General features: G+C 49.4%; 8 protein-coding genes across 15 annotated transcripts; 5 read left to right on the top strand and 3 right to left on the bottom strand.

Annotated features, from left to right (window-relative positions):
- Window positions 1–524: 524 nt before the first annotated feature.
- On the bottom strand, window positions 525–3,258 carry FOXG_00724 (uncharacterized protein). The gene is made up of 2 exons (XM_018377280.1): window positions 2,247–3,258; window positions 525–2,196 (listed from the first exon to the last, which is right to left on the bottom strand). The coding sequence occupies exon 2, from the start codon at window positions 2,009–2,011 to the stop codon at window positions 1,244–1,246; it is 768 nt and encodes a 255-aa protein (XP_018232979.1). The 5' UTR covers window positions 2,012–2,196; window positions 2,247–3,258; the 3' UTR covers window positions 525–1,243.
- A 572-nt stretch (window positions 3,259–3,830) lies between these two features.
- FOXG_17937 (uncharacterized protein) lies at window positions 3,831–9,382 on the top strand. 3 transcript variants are annotated; one of them, XM_018397957.1, is made up of 3 exons: window positions 3,831–6,950; window positions 7,141–7,265; window positions 7,314–9,382. In XM_018397957.1, the coding sequence occupies exon 1, from the start codon at window positions 5,250–5,252 to the stop codon at window positions 5,562–5,564; it is 315 nt and encodes a 104-aa protein (XP_018232978.1). In that variant the 5' UTR covers window positions 3,831–5,249; the 3' UTR covers window positions 5,565–6,950; window positions 7,141–7,265; window positions 7,314–9,382. The 3 variants fall into 3 exon arrangements, with proteins under 3 accessions (XP_018232978.1, XP_018232977.1, XP_018232976.1); XM_018397956.1 differs by having other exon boundaries at window positions 7,141–9,382; XM_018397955.1 differs by having other exon boundaries at window positions 3,831–7,090; window positions 7,141–9,382.
- Window positions 9,383–10,078: 696 nt separating this feature from the next.
- FOXG_00723 (uncharacterized protein) lies at window positions 10,079–12,126 on the bottom strand (the record flags this gene model as incomplete). The annotated part of the gene is given in 3 exon segments (XM_018377279.1): window positions 10,079–10,914; window positions 10,967–11,055; window positions 11,075–12,126. 3 exon segments carry the CDS (start codon window positions 12,124–12,126, stop codon window positions 10,079–10,081), a joined length of 1,977 nt encoding a protein of 658 aa, XP_018232975.1.
- Window positions 12,127–12,542: 416 nt separating this feature from the next.
- FOXG_00722 (polynucleotide 5'-hydroxyl-kinase GRC3) lies at window positions 12,543–15,719 on the top strand. Of its 2 annotated transcripts, XM_018377277.1 has the most exons (5): window positions 12,543–12,720; window positions 12,777–13,026; window positions 13,076–13,211; window positions 13,259–13,546; window positions 13,594–15,719. In XM_018377277.1, the coding sequence occupies exons 1-5, from the start codon at window positions 12,672–12,674 to the stop codon at window positions 15,079–15,081; spliced, it is 2,211 nt and encodes a 736-aa protein (XP_018232973.1). In that variant the 5' UTR covers window positions 12,543–12,671; the 3' UTR covers window positions 15,082–15,719. The 2 variants fall into 2 exon arrangements, with proteins under 2 accessions (XP_018232973.1, XP_018232974.1); XM_018377278.1 differs by having other exon boundaries at window positions 12,777–13,211.
- Window positions 15,720–15,898: 179 nt separating this feature from the next.
- FOXG_00721 (uncharacterized protein) lies at window positions 15,899–21,686 on the top strand. Of its 5 annotated transcripts, XM_018377274.1 has the most exons (7): window positions 15,899–17,248; window positions 17,301–18,667; window positions 18,752–19,000; window positions 19,057–19,153; window positions 19,206–19,613; window positions 19,665–19,755; window positions 19,806–21,686. In XM_018377274.1, the coding sequence occupies exons 2-7, from the start codon at window positions 18,593–18,595 to the stop codon at window positions 20,932–20,934; spliced, it is 2,049 nt and encodes a 682-aa protein (XP_018232970.1). In that variant the 5' UTR covers window positions 15,899–17,248; window positions 17,301–18,592; the 3' UTR covers window positions 20,935–21,686. The 5 variants fall into 5 exon arrangements, with proteins under 5 accessions (XP_018232970.1, XP_018232972.1, XP_018232968.1 ...); XM_018377276.1 differs by having other exon boundaries at window positions 17,301–19,000; XM_018377272.1 differs by having other exon boundaries at window positions 15,938–17,248; window positions 19,206–19,755.
- Window positions 21,687–22,078: 392 nt separating this feature from the next.
- On the top strand, window positions 22,079–24,191 carry FOXG_17936 (uncharacterized protein). The gene has a single exon (XM_018397954.1). It carries the CDS (start codon window positions 22,230–22,232, stop codon window positions 22,545–22,547), a length of 318 nt encoding a protein of 105 aa, XP_018232966.1. The 5' UTR covers window positions 22,079–22,229; the 3' UTR covers window positions 22,548–24,191.
- FOXG_00720 (uncharacterized protein) lies at window positions 22,936–23,394 on the bottom strand (the record flags this gene model as incomplete). The annotated part of the gene is made up of 3 exons (XM_018377271.1): window positions 22,936–22,940; window positions 22,999–23,258; window positions 23,357–23,394. The coding sequence occupies 3 exons, from the start codon at window positions 23,392–23,394 to the stop codon at window positions 22,936–22,938; spliced, it is 303 nt and encodes a 100-aa protein (XP_018232967.1).
- A 1,886-nt stretch (window positions 24,192–26,077) lies between the features above and the next one.
- Window positions 26,078–26,449, top strand: FOXG_00719 (uncharacterized protein; the record flags this gene model as incomplete). The annotated part of the gene is made up of 2 exons (XM_018377270.1): window positions 26,078–26,147; window positions 26,199–26,449. 2 exons carry the CDS (start codon window positions 26,078–26,080, stop codon window positions 26,447–26,449), a joined length of 321 nt encoding a protein of 106 aa, XP_018232965.1.
- Between the last annotated feature and the right edge of the window lie 1,389 nt (window positions 26,450–27,838).

Raw genomic sequence — 27,838 nt, 5'->3', positions numbered from 1 at the left:
GTTTTATGCACTGGACCCTGAGAATAAGATACCCTTAGTGATCTCGCGCGTGCTGACGGAGGCAGTTAGTAGGTGGAGTAGGATTATTTAATATCTTGTGGCCCTGATATTGTCATATGCCAGAGTGCCTTATTACTGACAAATGTGGAGAGTGTCTTATATCAAATACTGTTTTCAAAGGGCATAAATGGATTAGTTCAAAGTTGAAAACCCTCTTGCTTGGAAATTGAGCAGAGATCGAGCTTTTCAAATCACATGTTTGTACAACTTAAACTACTGGTATTTGCGTACAACCTAGAATACCGGATCGACATATTGATACTGATACTTCTCAAATCATGACAAAGCGAATTTTAAGACACAGCACTTGTGAATGCCAAGAGGTCAAGAGTGTCGTGCAGACTTGGCGTTTATAATGCCGCTGAACATAACTCGGAGGAATTTCTTGGGCTAGATGAAGATCGACATGTTGAGATTTCGATATCATGAATGGGCCCACCTGATCGCGTGCCAGCTACAACGACTTGTGAACAATAGGTGTCAAGCTGCACATTGGTACTCAGTGAGTATGATGAAGATTTACAGGGACTTTCACTCTGAGAACAGGATGTGACAGAAACAACGTGCTGTCAATTCTTCTAGCTGCTAATATCTAGCGAATGGTATCTTTGGTATTCCTTTTCCTTTTCACCAAAGTCAGCCCACCTCCTTGCGCCGCCTGGCTTTTGCTCTCCAGGATCATCCAGGATTCGGCTGTGAGCCAATTGCACTTCATCTCTCCTCCTCCTCATGAGTAGGGGGGGCTTATCATAAAGCATGTCCCTCTCGAGTCGTCCAGGCTCTCTAGCGAGCGTATCGGTGCATGGCATGGCGTCGTCTCATGTCCATACACGAATTAAACTTCCTCTGGTTGTATACATTACTCTATTCAGTTCCGGTTTTGTCCTTCCGCAGGGTATACATTAGAACGGGACACATGAGCCCCTCGAACCCATTATTACAGTTTGCCGTCTGGCCCTGACGGCCCTGCGTCAGAATCCAGCATCTGCCGTAGTAAAGCACCGTGTTGCGCCATTTCGCTGTGCCGATGAATGCCAAAGATGTTATCAAAAAAAAAATATAAGGTCGAAGATTAAAAAGGGCTCGGGGCATTAAAATCGTAAAATCCCAACAAGTCGCTTCGTTTCCCCGGTGTGGGATGAGAGTGTCCGGGGGTAGCCGTGTTATTACTCAGTCGTGCCAATTACCGCACCACCACAACTTCACTCAACTCCACATCTCGAGCAGGAGCGTTGCCGTCCCAGAGCTGTCCATTGTTGTCCATATCCATAAGCATTCCGGGAAGGGCTTCTTCGGATAGAGTTGGGCTTAGGGTTCCGCTGCTAGAGCTGCAACTGGAGCTGGCAACAGTCCAGCCATCGCTGGAGTCGGCGCGAGGGCGTCCAAGCAGACCCATACCGAAGTACTCGCCATACTCCTCGTCAGAAATGGCGTTGCGGTCGCCATACTCCACGTACTCGTATTCCCATCGCGTGATCTTTCCCTCCTGTCGTCGGGGTAACCATCGGGCCTTTGCTGCGTAGAAAAAGCAAGACGCAATCAAGCCACCGACCACCAAATCAATTGCATAATGGTGGCTGAGGTACATAGTGGCCCAGCAGACCCATCCAGCATACATGATGAAGTAAGTTCGGAATTGGGGGAAACAGTGAGACATGAAGAGAGCCTCGAGAACGGCGTTCGCGGCGTGGAGCGAGGGGAAAGCGCCGAAAGGAACAGGTGCAGTGCTGAAATTGGTCGTATAGAGGTCGATACCAAAAATGGCGTCGATACGGGCGAGTCCAGCAGGAGATCCTGGCATGCCGTAGGCAGCAGGTTCAAGACCATGCTCCATCTCGTACCAAGGTGGCGCACAGGGGAAGAGAAGCTGGATGGTGACACCCAGAATACTCATCCAGCCGAAGGTGCGAGCCCAGACAGGGGCGGTACCGGGGGCAGCGAAGACGAACATGAGCAGGGCGCAGACTACAGGAGCACCAAAATGGCACAGGCCGTAGGGGATCCAGGCAAGAATGTCGAGAACCGAGTGTTGGTGGGCGGAGAGAATGCTCGACAGATTGGCACCGTACAAGACGTTCTCGAGGGCGGGTAGCACGCGGACCCAAATATGAGGTCGGTACTCATTGGGGGATAAACCTGACAAGTGTTAGCAGACGACAAATTTGACCTTTGAAATCAACACATACCGACTACAAAAGAAATACAAGAGCCAGGTCCAGATTGTCACTGATGGCAAAAAGAATTGACGGGTGGCAGGCATAAGCAGAACCCATACGCTACCAATGATAGCCAGGAGCTTGACACCAGGAGCCGGGGGAGCAATCCAGAAGGAGAAGAGAATTAGGAGGCCAACGACAGCATATTGGAGATCTGATGTCCTCCAGTGATGCTTCTGAAGATCACGAACACCATCCCAGGCGTTGAAGGAGGTTTTGAGACTGGTGATCTCCTCATTGCCAGGTCTCGATTTTGATTTGGTGCGTCGACGGCCAATTCGATATCTGTGAGGAACAGTGTTGAGGAATGGCAGATTAACGTGCTCGGGCCAGAGTAGCTGGAGCTTAGGCTTCCCTGAAAGGGTGGCGGAGAAGTCGTTCATGGCGAAGGTCGAGAAAGTTGTTTGGATCGACAGAACGGTGGTTCGAAAGGGGGTGTGCTGATTATTTGTAGCGTAGCGCAAGATAATTTCGAAGAAATTCGTAACGCGTAGTCGGTAACCCAATATGAATACCCAAAAGCTACCTCATATCCAAGTTGACCTATTTACTTGACTTGCACGCATACAACGATGGTCGGAATCGTCGGGATGGCCGTCTAGAGCGATGGTTGTCGAGTCGCAGAGAAGGGAGGCAGCACGCGACAAGGACGCCACACAAAGAAGATGTGAGGCTAGGACCTGAAGTCGTGACGGAGGAAGATAGATGCTTTAACAAGGTGCGAATCTAAGACGAAACCAAGCCGAGGATCGAGGAGAGAGAGAAAGGGAGGGAAGAAGAAGATGGAGGTGAGGAAATGGGAGTAGTAATATGAAGAAAGTGGAGGGAGTGGAGGAGAGAGGGATCGAGTATGATGACGAGGTGCAGGAAAGTGATGCACCAGGGGCGTGTACCAGTGCAGCTGGCCACTAGAAGCGCTGAAAAATCAAGGTCTCTACAGCTGATTTTGCAACCGTAGTCCGCTAAAGAGCACAAATTCAACAGGGCACGTCGCGCAGGATTCCAGTGGGCGCTAAGCTACTGCCCCCATCACACTCCACTGACATTAGCTTCATTCAAGGGGCCCGCACCGCAGGATTTTCCTCGTCCTCATCTCAAATGAGTCCGGATGCTGCGGGAGGAGTCATCGATACAAGGGTTTGGGGTACCGGCCAGTCAACAAGCCTCAGCGGGGCGTTGTGCATGGATGGCACCCAGGGTCGCCTGGAGATTGCACTGGAGCCAGCGCCTAAGCCTAATCAGCTCTTCTCTGACGCTCAGACGGAGCTCTTTTGTCACTGCGAAGCCAATCAATCAAGACGACACAAACAAAGTTGCTGACATAGCACACTGGCCGGACATCGCGGAGCAACGGGGTTTGCGGCAGCCCGAATCAAGGCGTATTACCGTAATTTCCTTCGAAGCCGCTGCCAAGCCTGATAGGCGGGCTGAGTCGCGTGAGAATTCGCCCTGTCAAATAACGCTTACTTCCATGCTTTCCGCGTATTGTACCGCCAAAACTTTACCGACCACGTTTTAAACCGAGGGGGAGATGAGATTACCTATGAGCTACCAGCCCAGACAAGTCTACAAGTCGACGTGGCAATCTGGAATACTGAGCCTCGATCAATAAAGTCAAATGAGCCGCAGAGCATCTCTTCTCCCCTTGACTTGTCTTAGTCATTTGATATGGCCACTCACAATGTAGGAACCGGAGGCAGCCCATGCCCCGGTGATCCAGAAAGCACTGCACGTAGTACATCATTTCAGCCTTGGCATAGCTGCTGGGCAACGAACGATTGACTGAGAACGTTAACGGCCGGCACCTTGCCAACGCAAGCGAACAAGTCTTCCGGACAAGTCCACATGGTTTAAAGTCCAACAAATCTTCCGATCAGACTGAATGTCACAATCAATTGCTGCAAGCACCCTTTCAGTCGGCGTCGGAGGCTCGCCAAGCTCCATGGACTCCGAGGTTCCGACTCCGACTTTATCACATCACCATCTGGAACGAATGAGATTGGAAGGGTGATCTGCCGACGCGGATGCACACACACAGCTAGCACGAGGCTTTCCGCTTTCTGACCTCAGCGAGACCCATCATGTGCTAGATTGCACTGCGCTGATGATGACAAGACAAGACGAGACGAGACAAGAACAATCCATGTTCATGACGAGTCTTTGGGTAGCTTGATCAATACAAAGACCCACTCCTTGATTGCATCTTTGTTTTCTGCCATTGATCAGGTTCCGTGGTCAATGATGGTGGCTGATACTTGAAGAAAACGTCACCATCAGAAACGGTTCCCAGACGGTGTCACTTGGCTTCCTCCACAGCCTGGGCATTCTGACTGAACGGAGAGACTCTTCGTTCTGATGGCAGCGTCATGACTGTGGCACAGTGACATGCGCCTGGAAGACTGCCTAGATTCGATTATGGGGACAGACTAAACCAATCAGACCAGAACGGGAATCTAGGTTGGTGAGTCCGCGTGCCCAGCAACCAGCCGCGGTTGTAGGTTGTAAGATACCTATGACTATGACGATCGCTGGCTCAATCTAACGTGGCATTTAACTGTTGATTTGTTAAATTGAACAGCTCATGTCCATGTGTTCACAGTAACATAAGGTACATACAAGGTTGCAATTAGGCGTCGAGAAAGCCTGTCTCCTGCTTGCCGTTGAAACATGGAAGCGACCCGGGGATATCCTCAAGGGGACACTTCCGCTGAGGTCATAATCAATTTGCGCACGCGAGGAAATTTCCTGGAGCTCATACTTGCCTGTGTCTTGTTGTGAGCTTTGTCATTCATGCACCGGCTGCTCCGCCAAGGGAGCAAGGCTTTGACTGTTTGCAAACCCCTTGATAAACAAAAGCCAGCCCAATACTTCATGTGTCGATAATCAATCAGCGAGTTGAGCAAAAAAATCAGTTATGCTCCTTTCTGAAAAATATGTTGCTCCACTGCAAAGTTTCACAGGCCGCAAACCGAGATGGATGATGAACAACGAACCATTGAGAAGCAATATCCAAGACAAGGATCAGCTCTCTCTTTTGGCGCTAACAAGGGAGCTGGGGCCACTGCATCTTTTTTCGTCGCATTCAAATGTGGAAGCGAAAAAGTGATGTGCGTTCAGCAGGTACTCGCGACCAATGTACCTTCTCCAATTCCGCTGCTTCCTCCATGGAAGATGCTTACCATCCGTGGCTGTCCATGGAGGCTTTCGATGCAGCCAGGAAGGAATAATCCAACCCATGCTTACTCACACCTGTCTATCATTGACAACTTCCATACGCTGCTGCCTTAAAGCTCCAGAGATCCTCATGTTGTGATACAGGTATCAACTTAACACAGACTACGCTGGAAGACACGGATACTTCTATTGTTTTAGATGATCAAGGTTGCAAGTCTGAATGCTAATATTATTCGAGCTGCGGCAAAAGCGTGCTCTAACTCATATTAGCGTTAAGCCATTGACTATCGCCAACCTCTGGACTGTGAGCACGAGATATGTTGCTGTATAGTTGCCAAAGTCATCTAAGCAGCCAACTGATATTAATTGTCGGTCCAAAAGACCTGAGTTCATTCCGGACTGGAATAGCCGTACTCGTAATTTCGTTGTTCGACAGCTTCCGATTACCAATTTTAGACTCAGCCCTGCTGTTGACGAAACTCTTGATGGCTCTCCGTGTAACGGTTCAAGTGTTCACAGCTTCAAGCGCTTCGAGTCAAGGGTCAGCTTCAGATACCTAGTCCATTTCACAGGCCATAGGCGCGCGCAGCCCATCGCGTCACTCAGGAGACATACACACGACAAGGGTCATAGTAACCCCACGAAACACCTACACTTTTCCCTTGTCATTTTGCTGCATCTCGACGTTCACTCGGATGTAGCGGAAGATAGCTTCTCGTTGAGGGTTTACACAAAGGAAACCGTTTGAGCTTTTCTGGCCATTGAGCGAATCAACAGCCAATTAGACCTATTTAGCGCGGCAAGCCTCATCGTCATGACGGTGACGTCCTGCTAGAGGGGAAAAAGAAAAAGGTTATGAACTAAACTCATCCTCGTTCAAGAGCTATATTCGCTCCGACTCCGACGCGGAGTTTTCGATGTGCTGTGCGACACTAAGAAAATATATATAAATTCCAACGGAGACTCTTAACGGTCGTTCGGGTCTTATTTGTCAACGCGTGAGGCGCGCGCCCCGAGGTGAGACGAGGCGCGAGGCATAATCCGAGGAAATTGAACGTGGATATAGCGTGGATCCTCCGCTCGGGACGGAAGAGAATAAGCAGAACGAGCAGTGGAGGCTCAGGGTCTGAGAGAGATTGGGAGGGTCTCAATGAACAGGGATACGAAACCCATCCAGTCCCTTGGATAGAACAGGTTGATTGCTGTCTTGTCGCAGCGCATGATCTTACTGATAAACAACCTAATCAGTATGTTGCCATTTCCTTGCAATCTCTTTAACACGTTGTCGATTCAGCGGCCCGTGCACGGATTCAACTTGATTGAAACACCCATGCCACAGCTGCAAAAGCCAAGGTCGAATTGAGGCGGACTGGCCCAAGTTCAGGAGATCGCCAAGGGTCCCCTACCTGCGCACGAGACACCGTCACTTGCGATACGCTAGTCAATTGGGAATATGATGGGATGAGTTAGGTAGTTTCAACTTTCAACCCAATCTCAAAGGTAGTTCTAAGTTTCTTGAATATCATGCTTAATGTTGCAAACGATTGTGTTCATCAGAGAAGGCAAAAACCACATCATGTCGGTTGGCCTGATAGCATCGTTTAGGCAGAGTGTTGGCCTCGGCTGTTACTCAATATGCTGTTAGTGTCTGACACTTCATGATAAGCACATGCTGAGCTTCAGTTTACAGGCTTGTTCTAAGCTCATCTACTTTGGTCTTCTTGCTGATGCTTGAATGTCTGACCAGAAGCGAGAGGATGTGCGGTACGTGTCTGATTGGGAAACGCTGGTCCAGACCGCATTGTCTGAACACAGGTATGATGACTACTGAATACCGTTGCATGCCTCTCACCCTACCTACAGGACATGAAAGACCAACGCGGTATGCAAGCACACGCCAACAGAAACTAATGCCCAATCAGAAATGCATCATGGTTGATTCTTCCTGGACAAACAGTGATGACTGCTACTCTAGCTCCAGATCCATGCCCTCGTGAGCGACAACCCCAAGGTATATATCATGGATCAGGTATCATGATGCCAATAAAAGCCTGGTTTGGAAGCCCAATACAGAGGCGGTCAATGCGACGACATCCGAGCGAGCCGCCATAATAGGTAGCATGGGATCGAGGATACTGTCAACCCAATTGTCACCATCCTCTCTTGCGTACTGTACTTGGGCTGAAGCCTAAGTGAGACAAAGTACAATTAACAACTTACTAAACGAAATTTTCGTTCTTGAGCCCCAAAAATCGATCATGGCGGCCGATTACCTTGGTTCCCACAGCGGGTTCAATCTTTGCGAAGTCCGCCGTGGTCCCACCTAATTCAGGTCCATCGAACTTTGCTTTCCGTGTTTGGTTTATTGACTCGGCCGATTTCTTGAGAATTTTTTTTTTTTTTTTAACCACTCACTAATTTGGGGCAATGTCCGTTCAGAAGTCGGGTCTCGGCCCATTGACGGATAAGAAAAAGGAAGGAAATTTTGACAAATTTCTCAGTCACGGACCCGCGGTCGGTAGTTTTCGGCCGGCGTTTGCAGTCGGGGTCCAGGAGAATACCGACCGATATTGGTATGGGACGATTATCGATACAACGAACGAATGCGTATTTGCCGGTCGGTCTCCTGATATGATTGATCACTGCATCAAGATCCCGTTGTCCGAATCTTTCCAAGTGCCCGTGTGCGGTTCCTTCAAGCTTTAGCTCGCTTCAACTTTATCAGACCATACTTTCTATCGTTGCACTCTGAAGGTCTTGTGCAATGCACGTGGTTAATGGTTATCCCCGGCTTTCTGCTGCGTGACATACACCTTGTCTGTATTTCTGCCATTAAGTGGCAGGTTCAGTAATGCATCATGTCGCCTTCAACGTTTTGTAACACTTTGGTGTTCGAAAGATCCATGTAGCAAATGGTGCGAGGACAGGAAGTGAGACGTAACATTCCTCAGTGATCGGTTTGACTCGAGTTTGCCAGATTCGAGCAAAATCCTTGTTGTTACATATACTATTGTTCAAGGACGCTATCCCAGGGTTACTTGAGATGTCTTACACATTAGTAGCCAATTACTTTGATATTCTTTGGCCGAATGACCTCGTTCGTGATCTCTAGCCCCCACATCTGAATGGCAGCCGGAGACCGCAACCAGCGACGATCGGCTCTTAACATCACTACATGGACTGGTCTACGCTGTCAACTCAACCTGGACATCAGCTCAATACCCTGTCTAGCCTATGAGGCTGGCGGTGAGAGACGTATACAGTGTCTACTCTGTACTACTAGGCAGTCTATGCCTTAGATGTTGGCGTAGATCTGGAGCTACAACTTACACGCATGATCCTACAGCTCTCTCAGGCATCAGATCGACTGCCCAATTATGCATCGTGATACCGGAGAATCAGATCTGGCATCGACTTCAGTGACAAGTACGCCCAACTCTCGTATTGTCTATCATTATATTTGTTGACAGTCCTTCCTTTCATCTCTAAGATGCAATGGCGTCAAAACATGGCCGCATGTGAGGCTCTAATATATAGCGAACGTCATCGTGATGTTCCATCCATGGACACCCTAAGAGGCTGGCGAGAGGGGGGTGTCCTTTCGAAAGGTAGACTAAGAAACCTTACATCGTCTCTGACTTGACTCTGCCGCTTGTCATTCGAGACTTTGGGGAATTGACTTTGCTCATGAATTCCATGGCCTGTTGCGGGGATAAGCGTTTTATATTCTAGTTTGACAGCATAGAAGAGTGGCTGGGTGGCTGGGTGGCTGTACTGATGGCTGCTCATGGGATTTATGGCATTCCCATACTGTCAAAATAAGTCTGCTCTAAGCAGTAGCTTTGAGCTGAATAGGAAGAAAGCGAACTCAGCTTCCAATAATACCTTGTGAGTGACATTGTATTGTCTGTGTGGGGTGATAGCTTCATCACTTTTGATAGGTACAGGGTAGGTGTACACTGCAGTACAGAAGACAGCGATTTGCATTGACGAAACACTTGTTATGATTACAAACTTCTCTGTAGTGACTCATCTACTATCGAACACAAGCCAAGGCTTAATGGTGACAACCTCTGCCAGGGCCTGATACAGTTACAAGATGCAGCGCGGAACCAAGGTTTGTTTGTTCTGACATTGACTACACTATCGCACAAGCATCCTTCTATCGAAAGATGCTGATGCCCAAAAGCCTAGCTAATAAAGATCCACGTTAATCCTCGCAGAAGGGAGATATTTTTCGAGTCTCTCCCTTCGTCACTCCTCTTACACTATCCTCAGAGACCTCAACCCCTTTTTCTTGTCCGTTTGCGACCAAAATGCACCACCAACGCCATGCCGCTGAAATCCAGAGACAACTGTCTCGCCGCGGGTTCGAAATGCTTGCATGATCAAGCCATGCGAGAAGAAAAAAAATTGCAACATCTCCTATGCGCATCCAACACCATATGTCTGCCCACAATAACTGATAATGCCCATAATAGTGTATGTTGTGTCAGATAGACAACGATGCATATCGATAGCCTAGGCACTAAGCTTTCCGAAATACTGTCATATCGAGCTTTTCACTACTTCTTGCGGGCTCTGCCCTTGCCTCTGCCCTTTCGAGGGCTGATCTTCCCAGCAGAACGCTATTCCGAGGAAGATAGAGGCACAGGGGGGACTACAGGGGTCTCCTTCTTGCCCGAGGGAATCTTCTTGCCATCCTTATCCTTGCGCTTTTTGGCTCGTTTCTCCTTACCCTGGCTAGGTGAGGCAGGAAGCTGTGATGCAGGAGCGCGCGCAGGAGAGGATCTGGGAGGGGAGGAGTGGGGGATAGAGGGTATGGGTACCACGCTCTGTCGGGGAGCGGGCACTGAAGCCTCCTTGACTTTCTTTTGCTTCTTGCTGCTTGTAACAGGCGTGGAAGCAGACTTGGGAGTAGGGGTTCCTGCTGTAGGGATTGCGGGAGGCAAGACAGGGGTGTACTTCTTTGCGGCTGCAGACGCTGGCTCAGAGCCCAGATCGGGGCTTCCAGCTCGGTTTGTCTTTTGCTTCTTGGACTTGCTTGCTGCAAGCTTAGTCTCCTCTTGAAGTTGCTCGGCTACGGCTACGGCATCATCTTCAGAGGCTGCTAGCTTTCGCTTGTTCTTGCGTGTATCGGGAGTTGGTGCTTCGGTTGTTCGAGAGCTGGGGGGCTCGGGGATGCTCTGTCCCTTCTTCTGCTTCTTTTCAGAAGTCTCCTTTGACTTGCGCTTCTTTTCCTTCTTGGCAGCTTTGGCCGACAGAACGGGAGCATCGCCCATCTCGACGTCCTCATCATCACCGATGCTTCCCATGGGCTCGTTGACTCCGATGGGTTGGTATCGAGCCTTTAGGCCAGTGGGCTGAGCACGAGGGGCTGGCTTGGGAACAGGGGCGACAGAGTTAGTGGAGCCAAGTTGTGTGATCTTCTTGACCTGCATAACTTGGTCGATCTGCTTGGTGGCTGATTTATAAGTTAGTGGAGAATATTAAAAACGTGACGGCTGGGAGCTTACCGGGCTGGTATTGAGGGCGATCAGAGGGAATCATGATTTGAATATTTCCCTTGGGGGCAATACTCTCAAAGGAGACACCATAGTCCTCGCTATTGTGAGAAAAAAAACTTATCGTTAGACTGAGACTGGTTCATGGGGATCTCAAGATTCTGAACAACTGAGATGGGCACATTGGAAGGAACTGTGAAGTACCAAAATTGCTTGCCCTCTAGGTTCGCCTTGTTGCAGATCTCAGCAACATCGCGGCCGTTTGTGCCATCATCGCCCTTGCGAAGGACAAAGTCAGGAGCAATGAAGTTGGGGAGGGCGAGCTGTCCTTCGCGATCCTCAATGTGCATGGATTCATCAACCATCTCATCATCAGAATCCTCCTCCTCGCTTGAAGAACTGCCTGGCTCGGGAGCGACAGGCTTAGCGGCAGGTTTCGCAGCAGGTTTAGCATCCTGTTCTTCATCCTCGCTTTCACTGTCGCTATCCTCGCTTGAGCTGTCTGGTGTAGGAGTAGCTTTGCCATTCAGAGCAGGCTTAGCCTTGGCATCGGCTTCATCCTCGCTTTCGTCCTCACTGGAAGAGTCGCTGATGGAGGCAGAATCGTCTTGCTTTTTGGTGGATGGTTTGGGTGCCTTCTTGTCTTCCTCATCGCTATCACTGTCGCTCCCTGACTCCGAAGAGCTCGAGGTGCTCTCAGACGCCTTTGTAGGACTTGTGCCGTTAGTCTTTGCTTTGGTCTTTTCGTCGCCAGACTCGTCTTCGCTGCTTGAATCGCTAGAAGATTGAGGCTTAGACTTGGCAGGAGCAGTCTTTTTCACAGAAGTGCTCTTTTTGGACGCATTGCGCTCGGCATCGCTATCGGCGATTTCATCATCTTTGCCACGACGGCGTGGAGTGGCAGAAGCAGGTTTGGTGGTACTGGTGAGTTTAGAGATAAAATCGGCCGGGCCATCGCTGCTACTATCGCTGTCGCTTCCGCTTCCTGACTCATCATCGTCATCCCCATCGTTGTTGGCGAAAATATTGTTTGGGTCGCTCGACTCTTTCTTGATAGTTGCAGCACGGTTGCCGGGGCGGCGGTTGAACTGCGCTTCAGCCGATAGGCCCTTCTTTGTGTTCTCTATGTGCTTATTGAGGGAGTGCACTTTGTAGGGTTCCTTAGGCGCCATCTTGGGCGGACTTTTCTATGAATCTTTTCGGTGGTGAGGGTGCAATTGGCGGGACGAGGTTGATCGAGGTGAAGATGAAGTTGCTGGAAAATAAAATTTGGGAGATGCCGCGCTAGTGGGGCAATCCACTAAGTTATCCTGGGTTAACTGTACGGACGCGCCTCTGTCGTGTAGATATCCGGTGATAGGTGACGCGAAATCAATGAGACTGGGCAAAAAAGGCTTAGGTTTTACGCACTTCAAGTGAAATAGCGAGGAAATCCTAGATATCAATAAGCCGTTGGTACTATCCCTTTTCATAGGTACCATTAAAAACCGTCAAGTGAATAGAGACCCAGGTAACGCGAAATGATTTTTTCTTATCGATAAGACGGTACGCATCTTCAAGACGTTTTAGCCTTTGAGCATGGAGCATGCGACGTTTCATCAACTCTATGACAGTTGAATAATGACTCCCCAGAGATTTATTGTTCTTCCTGTTTATCTTGCCTGGACTGATCATATTCAACTGTCACCATTATATATTACCATACCCATTCTCAGCCATGTCCTCTCACAAAAAACGAAGAATTGACGGTGTAGATGCGACAAAGCGTGAGTGTTACACTCTTTGCCCGAGTCTTTCGATCGTGCTGACTCACATAATAAAGCGATGAGTGCTATTGCTGCTCTTGCTGCTCGACGGAGAGAGGCTGCAGCCTCTTCAACGTCCGCGCAACAATCCTCACAATGCGATGAGAAACCACCCACCAGCAACGTCAACTATTTCAGTCCGCTCCAAAAGGGAACTAGTCAAGTTGGAACTCCGTCAACTCCTAAGAAGAGTGCAGTAAAGACTCCTCGGTCACAGCGTGGAACTGAGTCGCCTGCCGCACATCCCAAGAGCCATGAAATGGCAAGGTATATGACCCGGCATCACCAGTTTCGACATCGCTCATCAGCTTCTCAGTCGGCCACCAGGACCTATAACTCCTGAATCTGGAACAGTCCAAAGGGCCATACCGTATTCATCATTTCGATTATCCAATCAAAACTACCGAGTTAAGAAGGGAGGTGTGGTAGAACTACGACTTTCTAGCAAAGAGGTAAACTTCACGCCTCGCTCTTACAAGTCTCTTGACTGACTTAGCAGCGATTTCCAATCATCGGAAGTTTTGGTATTAGAGTGATTCAAGGTGAGGTAGTGTTGGCTGGTGCTACTCTCTATCCTGCTGAAACTATTGAATGGGTTCATGCCCCTCACTGCCATGCAGTCCCCGTGTTACGGACGAAGGAACAGACGAGACTAGAGCTGCATCCGGATAAAAATGCTCAAGGTCTGCGCCAGTTGGGCCGTTTATCACCTCTATTCAGGAAAATGTGGAACGAATCACCTGAGGGAGACTCAACCAAGTCAAATAAAGAAGCAACTTTTCAGATTGTAAGTTTTCTTACCTGCTATGAAAGCGTTTACTAATGCTTTTCCAGATCCAAACGCCGGAAGATGCCCCAAAGAAATGCATCATCCAAGAGCTAGATTCACTAGCTGCGTGGAACAGGAAGCTTTCACCCCTGGTGACGACCAGTCGAGAGAAGCCGTCTCTTTCAACGTTGATATGCGGCCCAAAATCGGCCGGAAAGTCTACTTTTTCGCGGTTGTTTCTGAACCGGCTTTTGACAGATCGATCTCATAGACAAGCCCTGCGAGGTGTTGTGGTCATGGACCTAGATCCAGGCCAACCGGAATATGCGCCAGCGGGGACTTTGTCTCTCGTGTTTGTGACGAAGCCGAATCTAGGGACACCATTCACACACCCGGGCATCAGAGACGCTGCTTCGAACGTCGTTCGTTGCCATTCAATGGCCTCCGTAACTCCAGCATCGGACCCCGATCTCTACCTGGCATGTGCGGTCGATCTATTTGATACGTACAACAAAAGTTTTGCGGGTGTTCCTCTCATCATCAATACACCAGGGTGGATTCTTGGAACTGGGCTCGATCTTCTCTGTGCCCTGGTCAGGAAGATGAAGCCTGAAGAAGTGTTATATATGTCTGAAGATGGCCCCTCTGAGACAGTCGATGCGTTGCGGGCTGCAACAGAAACCACGTTTACAGAATTACCCTCCCAGCAGTCCGAATTTACATCAAGAACCGCTGCTCATCTGAGAGCGATGCAGACCATGTCCTACTTTCACTTACAAGAACTAGCTTTGACGACCACGAAGCAAACTGATATCACCCAAAGGTTGAAGTGGAACCCATCGCCACTTTCTTTCAGATCACCCTTACTTGTACGATATTCCTCCAAGAAGGGGATCCTCGGCTTGGTATCTTACGATTATCAATGTCCTCCGGAGTTGTTGGCCGATACAGTGAACGGACTGGTTCTGGCGGCAGTTGAGATAGAGGATGTGAAAGCATTTTCCGGATTCACCCAAGACCAGGTCTCTGCCGATACATCATCGAAGCTCACGAAGCTTGACACAGCAAGTAAAGATGAGGCTCTCCAGATAGTATCGACAAGCCCGGAAGGCATTCCTTTCATCCCCAACTATAATGACGCTGCTTTGGACCCCCGGTATTCTCGAACCATTGGGCTGGTTCTCCTGCGAGGTATCGACACGAAATCACACACCCTGCAGCTTACCACACCAATTCCAGCGGAAGAGTTCAAACACATCAAATCCCAAGGCAGAGACATTGTCCTGCTTCACGGCAAGTTTGATACCCCAAGTTGGGCCTATACCGAAGATCTCTATGAAAGAGCTGGGGCTGACGAGGGGAACGACACAATACTTGAAGTTACGGATGAGGATACAGACGATGATAGGTCAGAGGCCGAACCAGAAGACGTTGACAGAGTTAGCGATTTGACAGAAGTTCCCTGGGTGGAGGTGCTGAAAGGGAGCCAGAGGCGGCCAGTTGGCTCAAGAGTTTGGAGGGTCCGTAGGGATCTAGGCCGCAACAATGCTTGAGACTAGTCCACAAGAGTACTGTGAGTCAACAGATCGGCGATGATGGTGGCTGCGGCCATGTGCTACCACTCGCTAGCGACCGTTGACCACCTGAAGGTGGGGTTTCGAACCGGCACTTGAAAGCAATTGCCATGTGGCGAGCTCGGCATTGAAGAAATAATGACGACTTGGCTGAGCTGAGATTTACTGACAAGATTGGTCAGCCTCAACTAGGAATCTAATAGCTCACACAAACGCTTGGACGTTCGTAGGCGGAAAGAAGTGAAGCAGCTCTAAGTCGGTGAGGCATGGATGCCAAAGAAGAACAAGTCGCGATGATAAGTTGGAATTCATTGCAGCCCTTGGACCAGATTAGCCAACTCCTTGACATGTCAGCTCCCGGCCCTAGACATTGGCCTGATGTAACATCGTTCCCACTTTTGGGTTGTTTCGAGAGCATGATACGGAGTAGATGACATGTCATAAACAACCTCGCAGTCAGGTTGACGCCATGCACAATTCGTTACTCTTGGTAAATGGAACAGTACCAATGGTTACACAGGGAATACGGGCACTAGCTGAAGTCAGGCCATTTTTAGCAGATTCTAGACCGAGTTTATCAAGTTCTCCGAAGAACAGAATTGAAGCAAATCCCGGAAGCTGCCAATAATCACCCTGCTCGTGGAAGTCGAGATGAGTGATCTCACATGACATCCTTAGCATCGCCCAGCATCAATTGGTCGTGAACTTGGGCATACAAAAGCTGAAGCCATGATTTCGTTCTACCAACTCGTTGTGCGTTCATATGAGAGCCTAGATATGGGCCAACTTGCATAAGTTTGCTCTTCTGCCCCGCTTGTGACCTGACCCGATAAATCTCGGGAATCGAGGGGTTCTTTCGGGTGCATTGACTGGCATTTCAGGAACTTTTCAAAGGATTGAGGGTTATGATATATGCGAATATGGTGGTGTTTATCATCAGACTGGAAGTTCTTATATTGGAACGAATCCGCTCCTTCCCTTTTTACTCTGATCCATAGTTCTTCTCTAAGTTCTTCTACTTTACTAAGGGAGTGGCACCTTCTCTTATCTTGGCCTTACACCTACCTGCCTTGAAGTTTTTAGCTCAACATCAATTCGCGCCTGCCATGGGAAGGTTCAACTTGCATGAGATACCTCAGGTTGTCTCTCAACACCTTATACCCGTGTTTCCTCCGTTTTGGTCCTGTTGGCTTCTCTCTCTTCTTCGCTCAACAAATATACGATAATAGCAGCGCAATCTCCACCAAGAAGTTACTCACACTCCGAGCTATCCACTGCCTTTTCAGAAAGCGGCCATCTGCATACGCGTGAGCTATACCGAGTGTCAAAATGGAACCTCCGCGCGTCCTTGCTTTTAACTTTGATGCCCAAACTCCATGCTTGCAACCAGAGACAGAGTCCTCTGTCCTTACTGGACCTCAGATACTACATCTCGAGACAATGGCGCTGACTAGGGATGCAGCAACCCAGTGAGCTGCATCGAGGAAATGAGCCAGCAGATCTGGCCCCTGTTTTGCACAGTAGGGTTTGACCTTGAACGCACAATTCCACGAACTTTCCGGGGGGGTCGGAACTAGTCTCCGAAGCGATTACATTACAGTAGCTCGCTCACGGATGCGCCATTACACAGAGTCATCGGCAGACGAAGTAAAGAGCCCTTACACACGGCGGATAAGACTTCTTCTTTCGGATGTCGTTCGATTTTGCTCCATGTTATGCGAGTCTGAGGCGCAGGATCTGCCTTTAACGCATGTAAGCGTGCCGGCAAGTTCGGACGAAGCATGAAAAAAGCATGAAAAACTCGTGGTGGAAGCTTGGGGCAATCGTTTGCTCGGGGCCAAAAGCAACCACCGCCATACGTCTACCTCACCGCCTTGCAACTCCTCACGCGCCACATGCGATAGTATGACTTTAGATCAGTTCACTTGTAACGGCGCGCCGTTGTAACTTTAGCTCGGGTTTCGGAGTACCCTTGTTGCATGGAAACTCTCCACCACCATGACGTTCGAGCGTTGGGCTTCAAGGTTGTCAAATTTGACGACATGGACTAATAGTGGAGAACACCGTTGAGCCCATCTCGTGGGATCGGAGGATAGTCAGTGATGTGCATAATGGGTTGGAGGGTCGAAAGAACACTCTGGTTCAAGTAAGTTGGTTATGAAGACGTCAACATAAAAATATGCAACTCATATCTCCAGATACGCCAGTCTGAGCATGTTCGGCTCTGCCACTGTTGTTTGTATGGCACATATTTAGGGTTCTCTCAGCCTGAGTTTCACTTTTAATCGGCGACCGGCAAGGTGTTCCTTTCACCACATGGGTGGGTAGCATTCACCGCCCGCTCAAGCTGCACCAGCACCAACGTACATATGGGTGAGCAACAACGACAAAACGAAACAGAATTTCGTGAAGCCCAAGCCTGCCCAAGCAGACAAGGATTGCACACACATACCCTGTCAAGGAATCTCATTTGCCATGATCGGGAGCGGCTCAATAGGAAAACAGGCCTTGTGGTTGGTGACTGGAACGCTCAGACCGGGCGACGCCGGTCTGCGTAGCGGGGACAGCGTCAACGAAACTAGGAGAGACAACAGTGGATTTGTGCAACAAGACCATACACGGAATGGAGCTGAAAACGATGGATGACGCATGAATGGTTGGTGTGGGTGAAGCAAGGGCTCTTGGGGCTTTGCTTTTTGATCCTTGACACAGGACAATCTCCTGATACCAGTGGAGGACGACATGTCCAGAATTGATGATCTGTCGACAAGACACACAGCAAGTTGAGATTGCCATGTCCAGTGGATGCTCAACAACGCAATATTTGCTTCTTTTAGTCAAGTCAAGAAGTCGGATCGCAACGAAGCAACATTGACCAATGAGAAGAACCAAATGGTTTTACGAACTATGGTTTCATGATGGCGATGGCCATTTGTTATCAGGCGATTGAGCCACAAAGAATCTAGGAGATGCATGTTGGAATGGGGCATCACAATCACTAAGCATATTCCATCTGACAGTCTCACTTGATCGCCTCGCTTATCTCCGCTGGTCCCGTTAGGACCCATCGCTTCGAATAACCGCCGACGACTCGCAAAACCCTCGGCACGAAATTAGCAATGGAACGGACCCCCGAAGTGATGCATCTCTTCTCTTCTCGTGTGCCACCTAGCCACCCACCCATTCATTGATCTGCAGGCGGGCAAATGCATCTTATTAACAACGTTCAAGCAGCATTTTCTCCACTCCGAACCCATCAACATGATTATTCGCCTTTTCTATTACCGGTGTTATGGTCGTTTCTATTCATCTTGTTTTGATGCGTAGCGCTCCTGTCATATTGGTTCTTTTTACAAGGCACTCTGCGTTCATACCCAAAAGTAACAATAACATCACACATATCCCGTACTTCCACATTTACTCCTAGTCGACAAACTCATATCCATGCGGAACATCGATCCTTAGTTTGGCGGCTCTATAATCCATCGTCATGGGAGAGGGGGCTCAGCGAAGAGAAGTCAGCTATCGATCTGCATGCACAGAATGTGCACGCCGCAAGCAAAGGGTAACAAACCCCAAACTTGGCCATTTCCAGAACGGCCGGCAAGTTGCTATGCATTCATGCTGAAAATGCTAAACATATACCCAGTGCAACCGTGAGTGGCCATGCAGCGGATGTCAGAAACGCAAGGTGGCCGACAAATGTCGTTTCAAGGACACCAACCAGCCAACTGCAGACAGGGTTGCCTTGGATAGGCAGAGAAAGAATCGTACCAACAACAAAACCGGCCCGGACTCAGGAGACGAACTCGACATTGAAGGCACAAGAAGTGATGATATTGACACTTTGGGTTATATGCCTTCCAATCTTATTTTTGATCTGACGTCGGAACAAGAGGTTCGTAACATTTTCTCAATTGTTTGACTTAATCTTAACATTATACTTGCTTTCAGACCACCAGGAGTGCATCACAAGAATTCGTGAAGGATTTTAGAAGTTTTCCACAGCTTGAAAGAGCTCTAAGAGTCATTCCCGCCAGGCCTTTTACCGGTATGTACTGTGAGCAAAGCAACTGAGAACATCTAGCCAACTGCGATATCAGACACACTTGTCCAGAACTTCCTCAGCAATGTCAACTACCACTACTACATCGTCTATCCGCCATCTTTCATAGAGCAATATCAACTGTGGTGGACAGCACGAACCGAGAACCGCCCTCTTAGCGTCCAATGGACTTGCCTTCTCCTAACAATTTGCGCATGTGCCTCGCAGTATACCGATGTCGAATTGCAGCGGAATCTTGAGGTTGGCCTTGGTGATCCGATCCAGCGTATAAGTGAGCGGTTTCATGAAGCTTCTCGAGAGCTGGGAAGCGCTATATCCCTTGGTCATGGCCACATTATCAATGTCCAGCAACTCCTGCATTCTTGTTACTGGTTCAAGGCCGAAGCCCGTTTTGTCGAATGTTGGCATGTTTTGAACGCTGCTATTCGAGAGGCCCAAGAACTATGTATGCTTGTGTATAGTTGGCAACTTGACAAGACAGCTGACTTTATCGCAGCCATCCATCAAGAAGGCAAGGCAGGCCCCATCTCAGAATTTGACTTGGAAGTAAGACGGAGAATCTGGTGCATTCTGGACACTTGGGACTGGTATGTGATCTTCTGCACGGCTCAATGGATTTTGACTTATGTTCCAAAAGGCAAATTTCGACACTGTTGGGTAGGCCTATGATTATCGACCGAGCCGACTGCGATGCCAGTCTTCCAAGTCTCGGCTTGGAAGGATGCCAATACTCGCCTCTATTACACATGAAGATGCAATGCAGCGTAATACGACAACTTTCTAGAAGATTCGGCTCGCCGAAAAACGTTATGACCCATGCAGATGTTCAGGAATACCAGAGCATTATTGAGACATGGATCGCAACCTTTCCATCTCCCTTCAACGTCCAGCATCCGGACAGGTCTTCAGACGCTTCGTGTCCCTGGATGGTCCTTCACAGACATATACTGCATACTGTGGCATTTTCAATGCTTCTACAGCCTATCCGTGGTTTCCTTACAAGACCCTTTGCTATACGATCCTTAGAGGCAGAGCTGCAAATACGCAGCGACGGCATCAACTATTGTCTAGAGCTGATGGCGTCTTTGCGTAGATTTTTCAAATATGTCTACCCCCGAGATGCGAAGTTCCATTTTGTTCTCTTTTGTATTTTCGACATCTCGACAGTCTTATGCTCAGCAGTTCTTCATGATGAGCATCATACACTTCCTCGACGAGACGATGTTTACAAAGCCATCGATGAGGCGCATGCCATGTTGCAGGAGCTTAGGATGGTGACTAAATCAGCCAAGGCATCATACGGGATCCTCACTCGAATCGTTCAGCGTCTCCCACGGCCAACAACAACGCATAACATGGCTAGCAAAAGCCCTGTGCCCTCGAGACCCCAAGCTCCCCCAGAAGCTGCTGCATCGCCACAAACACTATCGCCAGGCAGCGTATCACATTCCCAAAATTCCCCTCCGGCGGCAACTTTTTCACCTTCTCCTGTTATTATCCCTACACCAGGGGCAGTGTCTCCAGTATACACCTTGGGAGGTGTTCCTGTTGTGGGTGGTGACTTTGCGCCTCCCATTGCATACGCTGCTACTGCACCATGTTCTGACTGGCAGCCACAATTGTACATGCAGAACCCAACAGGTTTCGTGCCCACCGACCTGCCCCCTGAGGGCCCTGTGTTCGCGAACATCTCGGACGAAGAGCTGGGAGAATTGGCCAATTTATGGAATTACCAGTCTCTTGACTTCAGTTTCATGAGCACATAGTTATGCGTCTGGTGTGCCTATAGCATGGGTACAAGGCCATATCAGGCTGAAATCTTGACGGACATGGAGTGATAAACCAGGGAACACCGGAGATTGCTCAGTGCAATCCTCAAGATGATAGGACTATGTAGTGTTTATGGTAGCTATGGGATATTCGACGCACCAATGATTTGCTCCTCTTTGGGATCATCGGATTTATTAGCGCCAGGACGCTTTGATATATGACAGCCTGCCAAAGCGTGTCGCTCATGGTATAGCCAATATTCGAAGTGAGCAACACGCTTGGGCTATGATGTGTAGCGTGACGAAATGAGCAGGACTTACGGATTTACGAAATTATGAAAGAAATTCATTGCTATAGACTGGCAAAAACATGTGAAAGTTTACGAGAGGGCTGCTCAAACGAGAACTGGGATGATTCATATGACAGGTTCGAGCTTGCAAGCACAGATTGTAAAGCCACGAAGTGGTTGTCGAGATGTAGCGCTCTAGGTTCGGTTTTGGTCATCTCGCAAGATCAGATCACGCATTTGGGGAAGTTGTGATGAGATGATGACAACATACGCCGTGAACTTATGCTTCAAGAGATGAATAATTGAAGCTTCACAGAACTCTAGAGGATAGGAACACCCATGCCCACCACATTATGTTTTTTATTTATAATCAATGCCTGTCTACCCCTGTGTAATGCAATATACCTTAGTGCTCTGAACGATACCAATCTATAATAGCACAATAAACCCAACATGTCGTAAACTGTACATTTCGATCCAAGAAGGAGATGCTCCAAAATAACAAATAACCTATGAGTCATGCAGTCCATTCTCCCGTGCTCCCTTGAGACGGTACTTTTGATAAAACACCCAAAATGGGGCCAACTGGTTTGAGCGACCAAAGCCAATGAATGGAGCTTCACAGGGCTACTCCTTGTAATGGAGGAGAGCCTTGATGATCTGCCAGGAGATAATTGGCCACAGAGTATGCCTCAGGAAGCCCGAGGATTATGCTCTCGGTTGATGATGCATTGTTATCCATGGGTTTTGGGGCCTAAGGTCAAGAAAACTCTAGCCTGATTGGTTGTTTGATGACTGAGCCGCCCACAAATAGATAAAGCCCAACCCCCTCTCGGTGCCATGCTTTGTCCCTCATCATTCTCAGTTTTCTCATCTCTTCCACCAGGAAACGTGCATCGTCAATCGTCTTGAGTCTTTCATCGTGAGGCTTGCGCAACCAGGACTTATGCTGTCTCGACCTGTGCCGCCCGCGGCATGAGAGCTCTGGGCCTATGCTGACGTATGCTCATGAGATTCATGCCGACTGGAACACAAGGGAACGATTCACGCAATGAGAAGAATAAGCAGTCCCTCGTACCACATATTGCGATCCCAAAATGGTATCAGGTTGCTCGGGGCATGGTTTCCTCCTTCATTCCACGCCCATGCACTCCAATACCGCTGCTTCTTGGAGAAGCGGTCTGCAATGCTCTAAAACGCCAGCAAATAACCGAGAAAACACCAACAGCAATACAGAATTTGAAACACTCCAAACACAATACACACGATAGGAAAAGAAACGGAGAAACCAAACATATAAGAGCGATGCACGAAAGCTGAAAACAGGGCCTCTTTCCCGTCGCACAGAAGGCAAAATGGGTATAATATTTACAAACAGAAAAATGGTAGGGTATATGCTTCAACCTCCTGGCGGCTTCTGATCAACAGAACCACTTCGACCAACTTGCATACGCAGTGATGCCACCTTGGAGGTTTCTATATCACATCAACATTGCTGGTCCCGTGGGCCCAGCTTCATATGTGTCTCGACAGTAGTCTCCCAGAGTTGGTTCAGGTCAACGACTTGGAGATTGTGGCAACTGCGGACAAGGAGATGCCGTCTATCAGAAAAACGAGAAAGCAAGTTAAGGAAAGAAAAGTCAACGAAACGCACAAACCTACCTTGTTGAGTAATGTTGAGGGAAGGTATTGGGACGAACCAACGCGGCTAGTCTGGAGCCCCTACTGTTAGCTTATGACCAAGGTCTAGGGACAGGAACTGGCGACGAACCTTTGAACAATCCCTTGAACTGTGCACCGATACCAGCCAAGTTTGAGTTTGACGGAACGGTAACGACAGAATGCATCGGCTGGTACCTGGCCATGCCGGCTTCCAGGCTCGCAATGCTATGTTCTCGAGGTTGACCGCCAGCAACGTGACCATTGTTGGCACCACGAGACTGGATGTGGGCAAAGACGTTATGGTGAGCGTACGGAGCCACACGGTTCTGCGACAGTTCTGGGGCTTCTTGGCGAGCTTCTACCGCAACGCTACCATCGTCATCTATTAGCTGCATTCTCCATCACCTAATACCGAGAAAGTCCAACACGTGCTTCCTCAGCGGGCAACGCAACGCAACGCAACGTACCCGACGGCCGAACCCTGATGAGGGGCGACGGAAGACATGACTGTTGAAGGGCGATATTGAACGGGCGGTATAGATCGAAGGTAGGAAGACCGAAATTGTTATGGATGAAGCGATTGCGGCGGCGGCGATGTCGGTGGTGATGATAGTGACGGACGGAAGCGAACGACGACGCCAACGAATACGGCCTTTGCCAACAACCGATGAGAATAATAATATAAGAATGGATACGAAGGAAGGGTCCGAGCAGCATGAGCTAGAAGTGATGCAGTGCAGAAGGCGAGCAGCGGTGTTCAACGCACAGAGGAGAGCGAGGAGGAAGTGGGTGAAAGCTGGAGGAGATAGGTAGAGACGGCGGCGGCGGCGGCGGGTGGGGGAGGGACAGCACCCGCAAGAGCTCGATGGGCAAACAGCTACGGCGTAAGGCAAGGTAGCTAGGAAGAGCAAGAATGTGAGGTAAGGTAATGCGTAGAAGGTAAGTGAGTGATGGTGATGAAGTTAAAGTAAAGAGTTGTAAGGGGGTGAACAAGTTTATATCTAAGGTACTCGGTAGAGAGGGATGAAAGGATGGGATGGATGTATCAAGCATGAGCATAGAGAAGGAAAAAAATAAGGTACTAGGTAGTATGACGGTGAATCAAGTAACAGTAAAAAAAGTTGCACAACGATCCATCCAATGTGTGAGCGAGTGGGCAGCGGAGCACGGAGCACGGAGAGGGGACAGGGAGCGGGGAGGAGAACCAGATACGCCCGGGGGGGTGAATTATGATGGCATCCATCCACTGCAAAGCCAACCCAACCCAACTCACCCCAGCACAACACAGAGCAAAAGAGGAGCAGCAGGCCCAGGGAGCATCCATAAAAAAGGAAGATGCAAGTTGACTGACGTGCAAACCGGCGCCTTGGCCTTAGCCCAGCCCAGCTCAGCGAGCGCCGGCCTTCCATTTGCACTGCCCGGCCCTCCGACGACTCTGGGCTTCCGCTGTGACTTGGACTCACTTCTCTCCCCTCCCCTCAACGTCCCTGGCTCTAGGTGGCCCAGTCAAGCCCAGCCCAGCACAGCACAAGGGTTTCCTGTTCCTTGAGGCATGTTCGCTTTTGGTCCTGCCACAGGCGATCCAGACCCTTGAAGCCGTGTATCCTGCACAGAAGAAACCCATGGCATTCCGTCGATGGATGTCATTGTTGTCGACGAGAGACAGCAGCAGACAAGCGGCAGACACAGAGTTAGCTTGACTACCCCGCAGACTTACCTGCACCCCTCTCTCGTCTCATCCCCTCGAATTCTTCATCCTCATTTTGGTCGAGTCCCCCGAAGAAAAGGCAACGAAACCCTGAACCGTGAGAGAGAGCGAGACAAAAAAAAAAAAAAAAAGAGGGTACGGTGATAAGGATAGATGGATCTCTGATGATCTCTCGCTTCCCCACGACGTGGACCTCAAGTCCAAACGTCTCATCTAGCCTTGGTTTAGCACCAAAATTAGTAGTCCCGTCCGAAGCATCAATAGCCAATGGATGCACCAGTGATTGCTATTGGGCTGGGTTTGATCACTTGTCGAACCATCACTGACGTATGACGGTGACGATAGCAGTACTGGGGCTTCTTCAAAGACTGACGCGCGCGCGCGCCCCAGATTTTTTCGCATTCATTGAGTCGAATGAGAAGAATAAAGATTACCTGGCTAACTCACAAAGGATTGATTACCGCAACTTGAACAAGGGGCCGGTTTTGTACTCTGGCACTAAAAGGACTGCAAATGGGTCCGCGGAAAGGCAATGATCATCCGCCCGTCGTGATGCAGCATCAATTAAAATATCAGTGTACCCTTAAAAAAAAAAACCCCCAACGTCTGTCCGTCTACAATTGTTGGTGGACGTGGATGGAGGGCGTTGACAAGACGTGTGGCGTGCCGGACCGCTCGCCAGCACCAGCACCAAGTCCATCTGCAGCAAGCACCCCGAGCTCAATGACAGGATGACCATTCATTGTTTTTCAGGGTTGCCTTTTAGGTTCCGGGTACCCATGCGGACGGTTCGCCCAGATCGACCGGGCGGGCTTGTCTGGAGAAACGGTCCACTAAGCAGCACCAGCACAAGATCTTATTAGCTACACACCCCCTTGTTAAGGCTGAGCGAGTTTGACTCGAGTGGTTCAGATCCAATTTCAGATGGCAGCTCAGTTGCGGAGAAATACCACCGCGCCGAAAATATGTCCCCGAGATATCACAAAGACACAGCTCTGAGATTCTCGGACAATCAAGTTATGGCCGTCACTCTATGCTTTACGTCAAGCTTTCCCCCCCTAAACAGAGGTTGAAAAAGATCTCAGCGAGATGACGAGGCCCGCTTTCCAAGCTAACTAGGAGATTGGGCCAATGCCAGGAATAGCTACACAGCTTACCCGGCCTTGCCTCAGTCGCGTAAGTTCCAAATCAATCAATGAAACGCGACTGACAGATTAGCCAGCCATGTGATCGTCAATCAGGCTTTGACTTGTTCCGCGGTTCGGTGGCATGTGATGGAGAGAGACAAAAAGCAAGAAGAAGAAAAATAAAAAACACAACGGACCCGGGGTTCTAATTATGGTTTCCGCCTTGGTTGTTCATTCTCGAAACCCGAATTTCAGTTTCGCTTTTTGTTCAATGAATGCCATGGTGGCTCGGCAGGGGAGGGGGTGTGAGCAAGGAAACGAAACAAAGGGATTACGGATGGAAGATGAAATGAATGAAGCACCACAACGAACCTGACTTCACTCGACTCACAATCGGGGGGGCTCCCGGCTGTACCATCCATGGTATGTATCCATCACCTAGCACCTCTTATACCCGCGAACGCAGCACCCTAGGCATGGGATTCGGCGCTTGGTGGGTGGACGCACTGCAACTCGTCTGCTCGGCCCAGGATCTTGGGCCAGGGGTTACTACATACTTCCATACGTGCGTGCCGGAAAATACTGGCCAGCGCAACATACCCTCCTCCCTGACACCTCAATATGGTTCCCGAGTTCGCGAGAAATTATGCTTGATTGCACTTCCTTCTTTGCTCAACACGAGCAAGAAGCACCCCGAGATTACTGCACCCACCACCCCCCTTTGATCCCATACCCCTTGAACAAGCTGGCGAGCATCGCTGGATGCATGTCAATGGGGGAGCCATCCGTTGTCAATTGCTCTGTGGGGCACCTTGGCGTCGCCCCGTACGGCGTTGGGCAATGCCAAGATTTAAGGAATGCAATGCGACTTTGTCGTCTGTCTTGAAGTGGATTAATGACGCACCGCCTCATAACTGTGGCGCCATAGGACAACCCAGCCACACCACTTCAAGCTTCTTGGAATCACAACTTCTTCTTACGATAAGGCCCCGCCACGGACTTACCGGCCTTGAAATTGAGCTCTTCCGTGCAGTACAGGCTGTCATCGAAGTGAATCTAGTGATGTAAGTGGACGAAGAGCGAGCTCATGCGGACTGAGTGCGGTGTCAGCGAGCACAAAGTTATCAGCATCTGTGTTCAAGCCCCGATGGGATCTTGAGTCTTGAGGTGAGACAGGGATATCAAAGAAGGGAATCTCTTGGGCGCGCGGGGAGGACATCCCAGATCCCAGACCCACCAGGGGGGCTTTACAACTGCTGGGCTGACAATGTTCCTCGGATCCAGGCGGCCGTTGTCCTTTTCGTTCCCCTGCTTTTGAGATCTTGCCTGTGTGGGTGTGAATCAAGAGAGTGCAGGGTTTGCAGGAGGCTGTCAAATTAAAATTTGAGAGGTGTGTGGCAGAATATCTGTCTCATCGACTCGATTGCAGCGCAGTCTCGTGCATGGCATGCGCACCATGGACAAGACAAGCTCAAGTCCATACTTCTTTCTAGAAGCAAACCCCAGGTGCTGGCGCCTGTACAAGTCTAGCGCCAGAATGTTGAGAAGATGCTGGGGTGCACCCCATGACACCCCTGCTCAATGACATGGGAGTGAGTATTGGGGTTTGCCGACCGACTGTGATTATGTCGATCCCGTGCTTCTTCCTACAGGTGCCGGCTATGATCATACTCAACAGCCAGGAAGCCCATACAGTATTCTTGAACTAATTTATGGAGTCTTCTGTCGACGTGCGACACACTGGGGGCGCAATGAAGCGTTCTTCTTGCACGTCTTCTTCCTTCCTATCTCGTGTGAGATTTGAGTCGAGCTGTCTTTGCGAGCCTCGTTTTGGAAAACGTCACTTTGCACAAGGCACATTATTACCTTCAGGCCCATCATAAACGGCTCGTAGATGCCAAATAATGGCTAAATTAAACGGTAAACAAGTGCTTTGGTCGCCTATCTACCGTGATACAAAGACAAGGAAGAGCCTCTTGCTCCCACATTGTCACTCCTGGGATGAAAGTTTGGCGGTGTGCATGCACCCTGGTAATGTTCTGCTTCGTTATGCCGATCCTTTGGCAGGAGACAAAACGCAGGTACTGGCCCTCTAGGGGTGAATCTCGCCTATG

The sequence above is a fragment of the Fusarium oxysporum genome, chromosome 1 (genome assembly GCF_000149955.1).
Source record: "Fusarium oxysporum f. sp. lycopersici 4287 chromosome 1, whole genome shotgun sequence".
In the NCBI taxonomy this organism is placed as follows: domain Eukaryota; kingdom Fungi; phylum Ascomycota; class Sordariomycetes; order Hypocreales; family Nectriaceae; genus Fusarium; species Fusarium oxysporum.
Note: the sequence above shows the minus strand (reverse complement) of the source record. Positions and strands in the feature narration are given on the sequence as shown.

Excerpts from the sequence above, each read along its gene's own strand:
- FOXG_00724 (XM_018377280.1), bottom strand. The coding sequence starts at position 2,011 with ATGTTCGTCTTCGCTGCCCCCGGTACCGCCCCTGTCTGGGCTCGCACC.
- FOXG_17937 (XM_018397957.1), top strand. The coding sequence starts at position 5,250 with ATGGATGATGAACAACGAACCATTGAGAAGCAATATCCAAGACAAGGA.
- FOXG_00722 (XM_018377277.1), top strand. The coding sequence starts at position 12,672 with ATGTCCTCTCACAAAAAACGAAGAATTGACGGTGTAGATGCGACAAAG. Across the intron at positions 12,721-12,776 it reads CGGTGTAGATGCGACAAAGC|CGATGAGTGCTATTGCTGCT; the intron begins GTGAGTGTTACA and ends CACATAATAAAG. Across the intron at positions 13,547-13,593 it reads AAGAAGCAACTTTTCAGATT|ATCCAAACGCCGGAAGATGC; the intron begins GTAAGTTTTCTT and ends ATGCTTTTCCAG.
- FOXG_00721 (XM_018377272.1), top strand. The coding sequence starts at position 18,593 with ATGGGAGAGGGGGCTCAGCGAAGAGAAGTCAGCTATCGATCTGCATGC. Across the intron at positions 19,154-19,205 it reads TCCCGCCAGGCCTTTTACCG|ACACACTTGTCCAGAACTTC; the intron begins GTATGTACTGTG and ends CTGCGATATCAG. Across the intron at positions 19,756-19,805 it reads ATTCTGGACACTTGGGACTG|GCAAATTTCGACACTGTTGG; the intron begins GTATGTGATCTT and ends ATGTTCCAAAAG.
- FOXG_17936 (XM_018397954.1), top strand. The coding sequence starts at position 22,230 with ATGCTCATGAGATTCATGCCGACTGGAACACAAGGGAACGATTCACGC.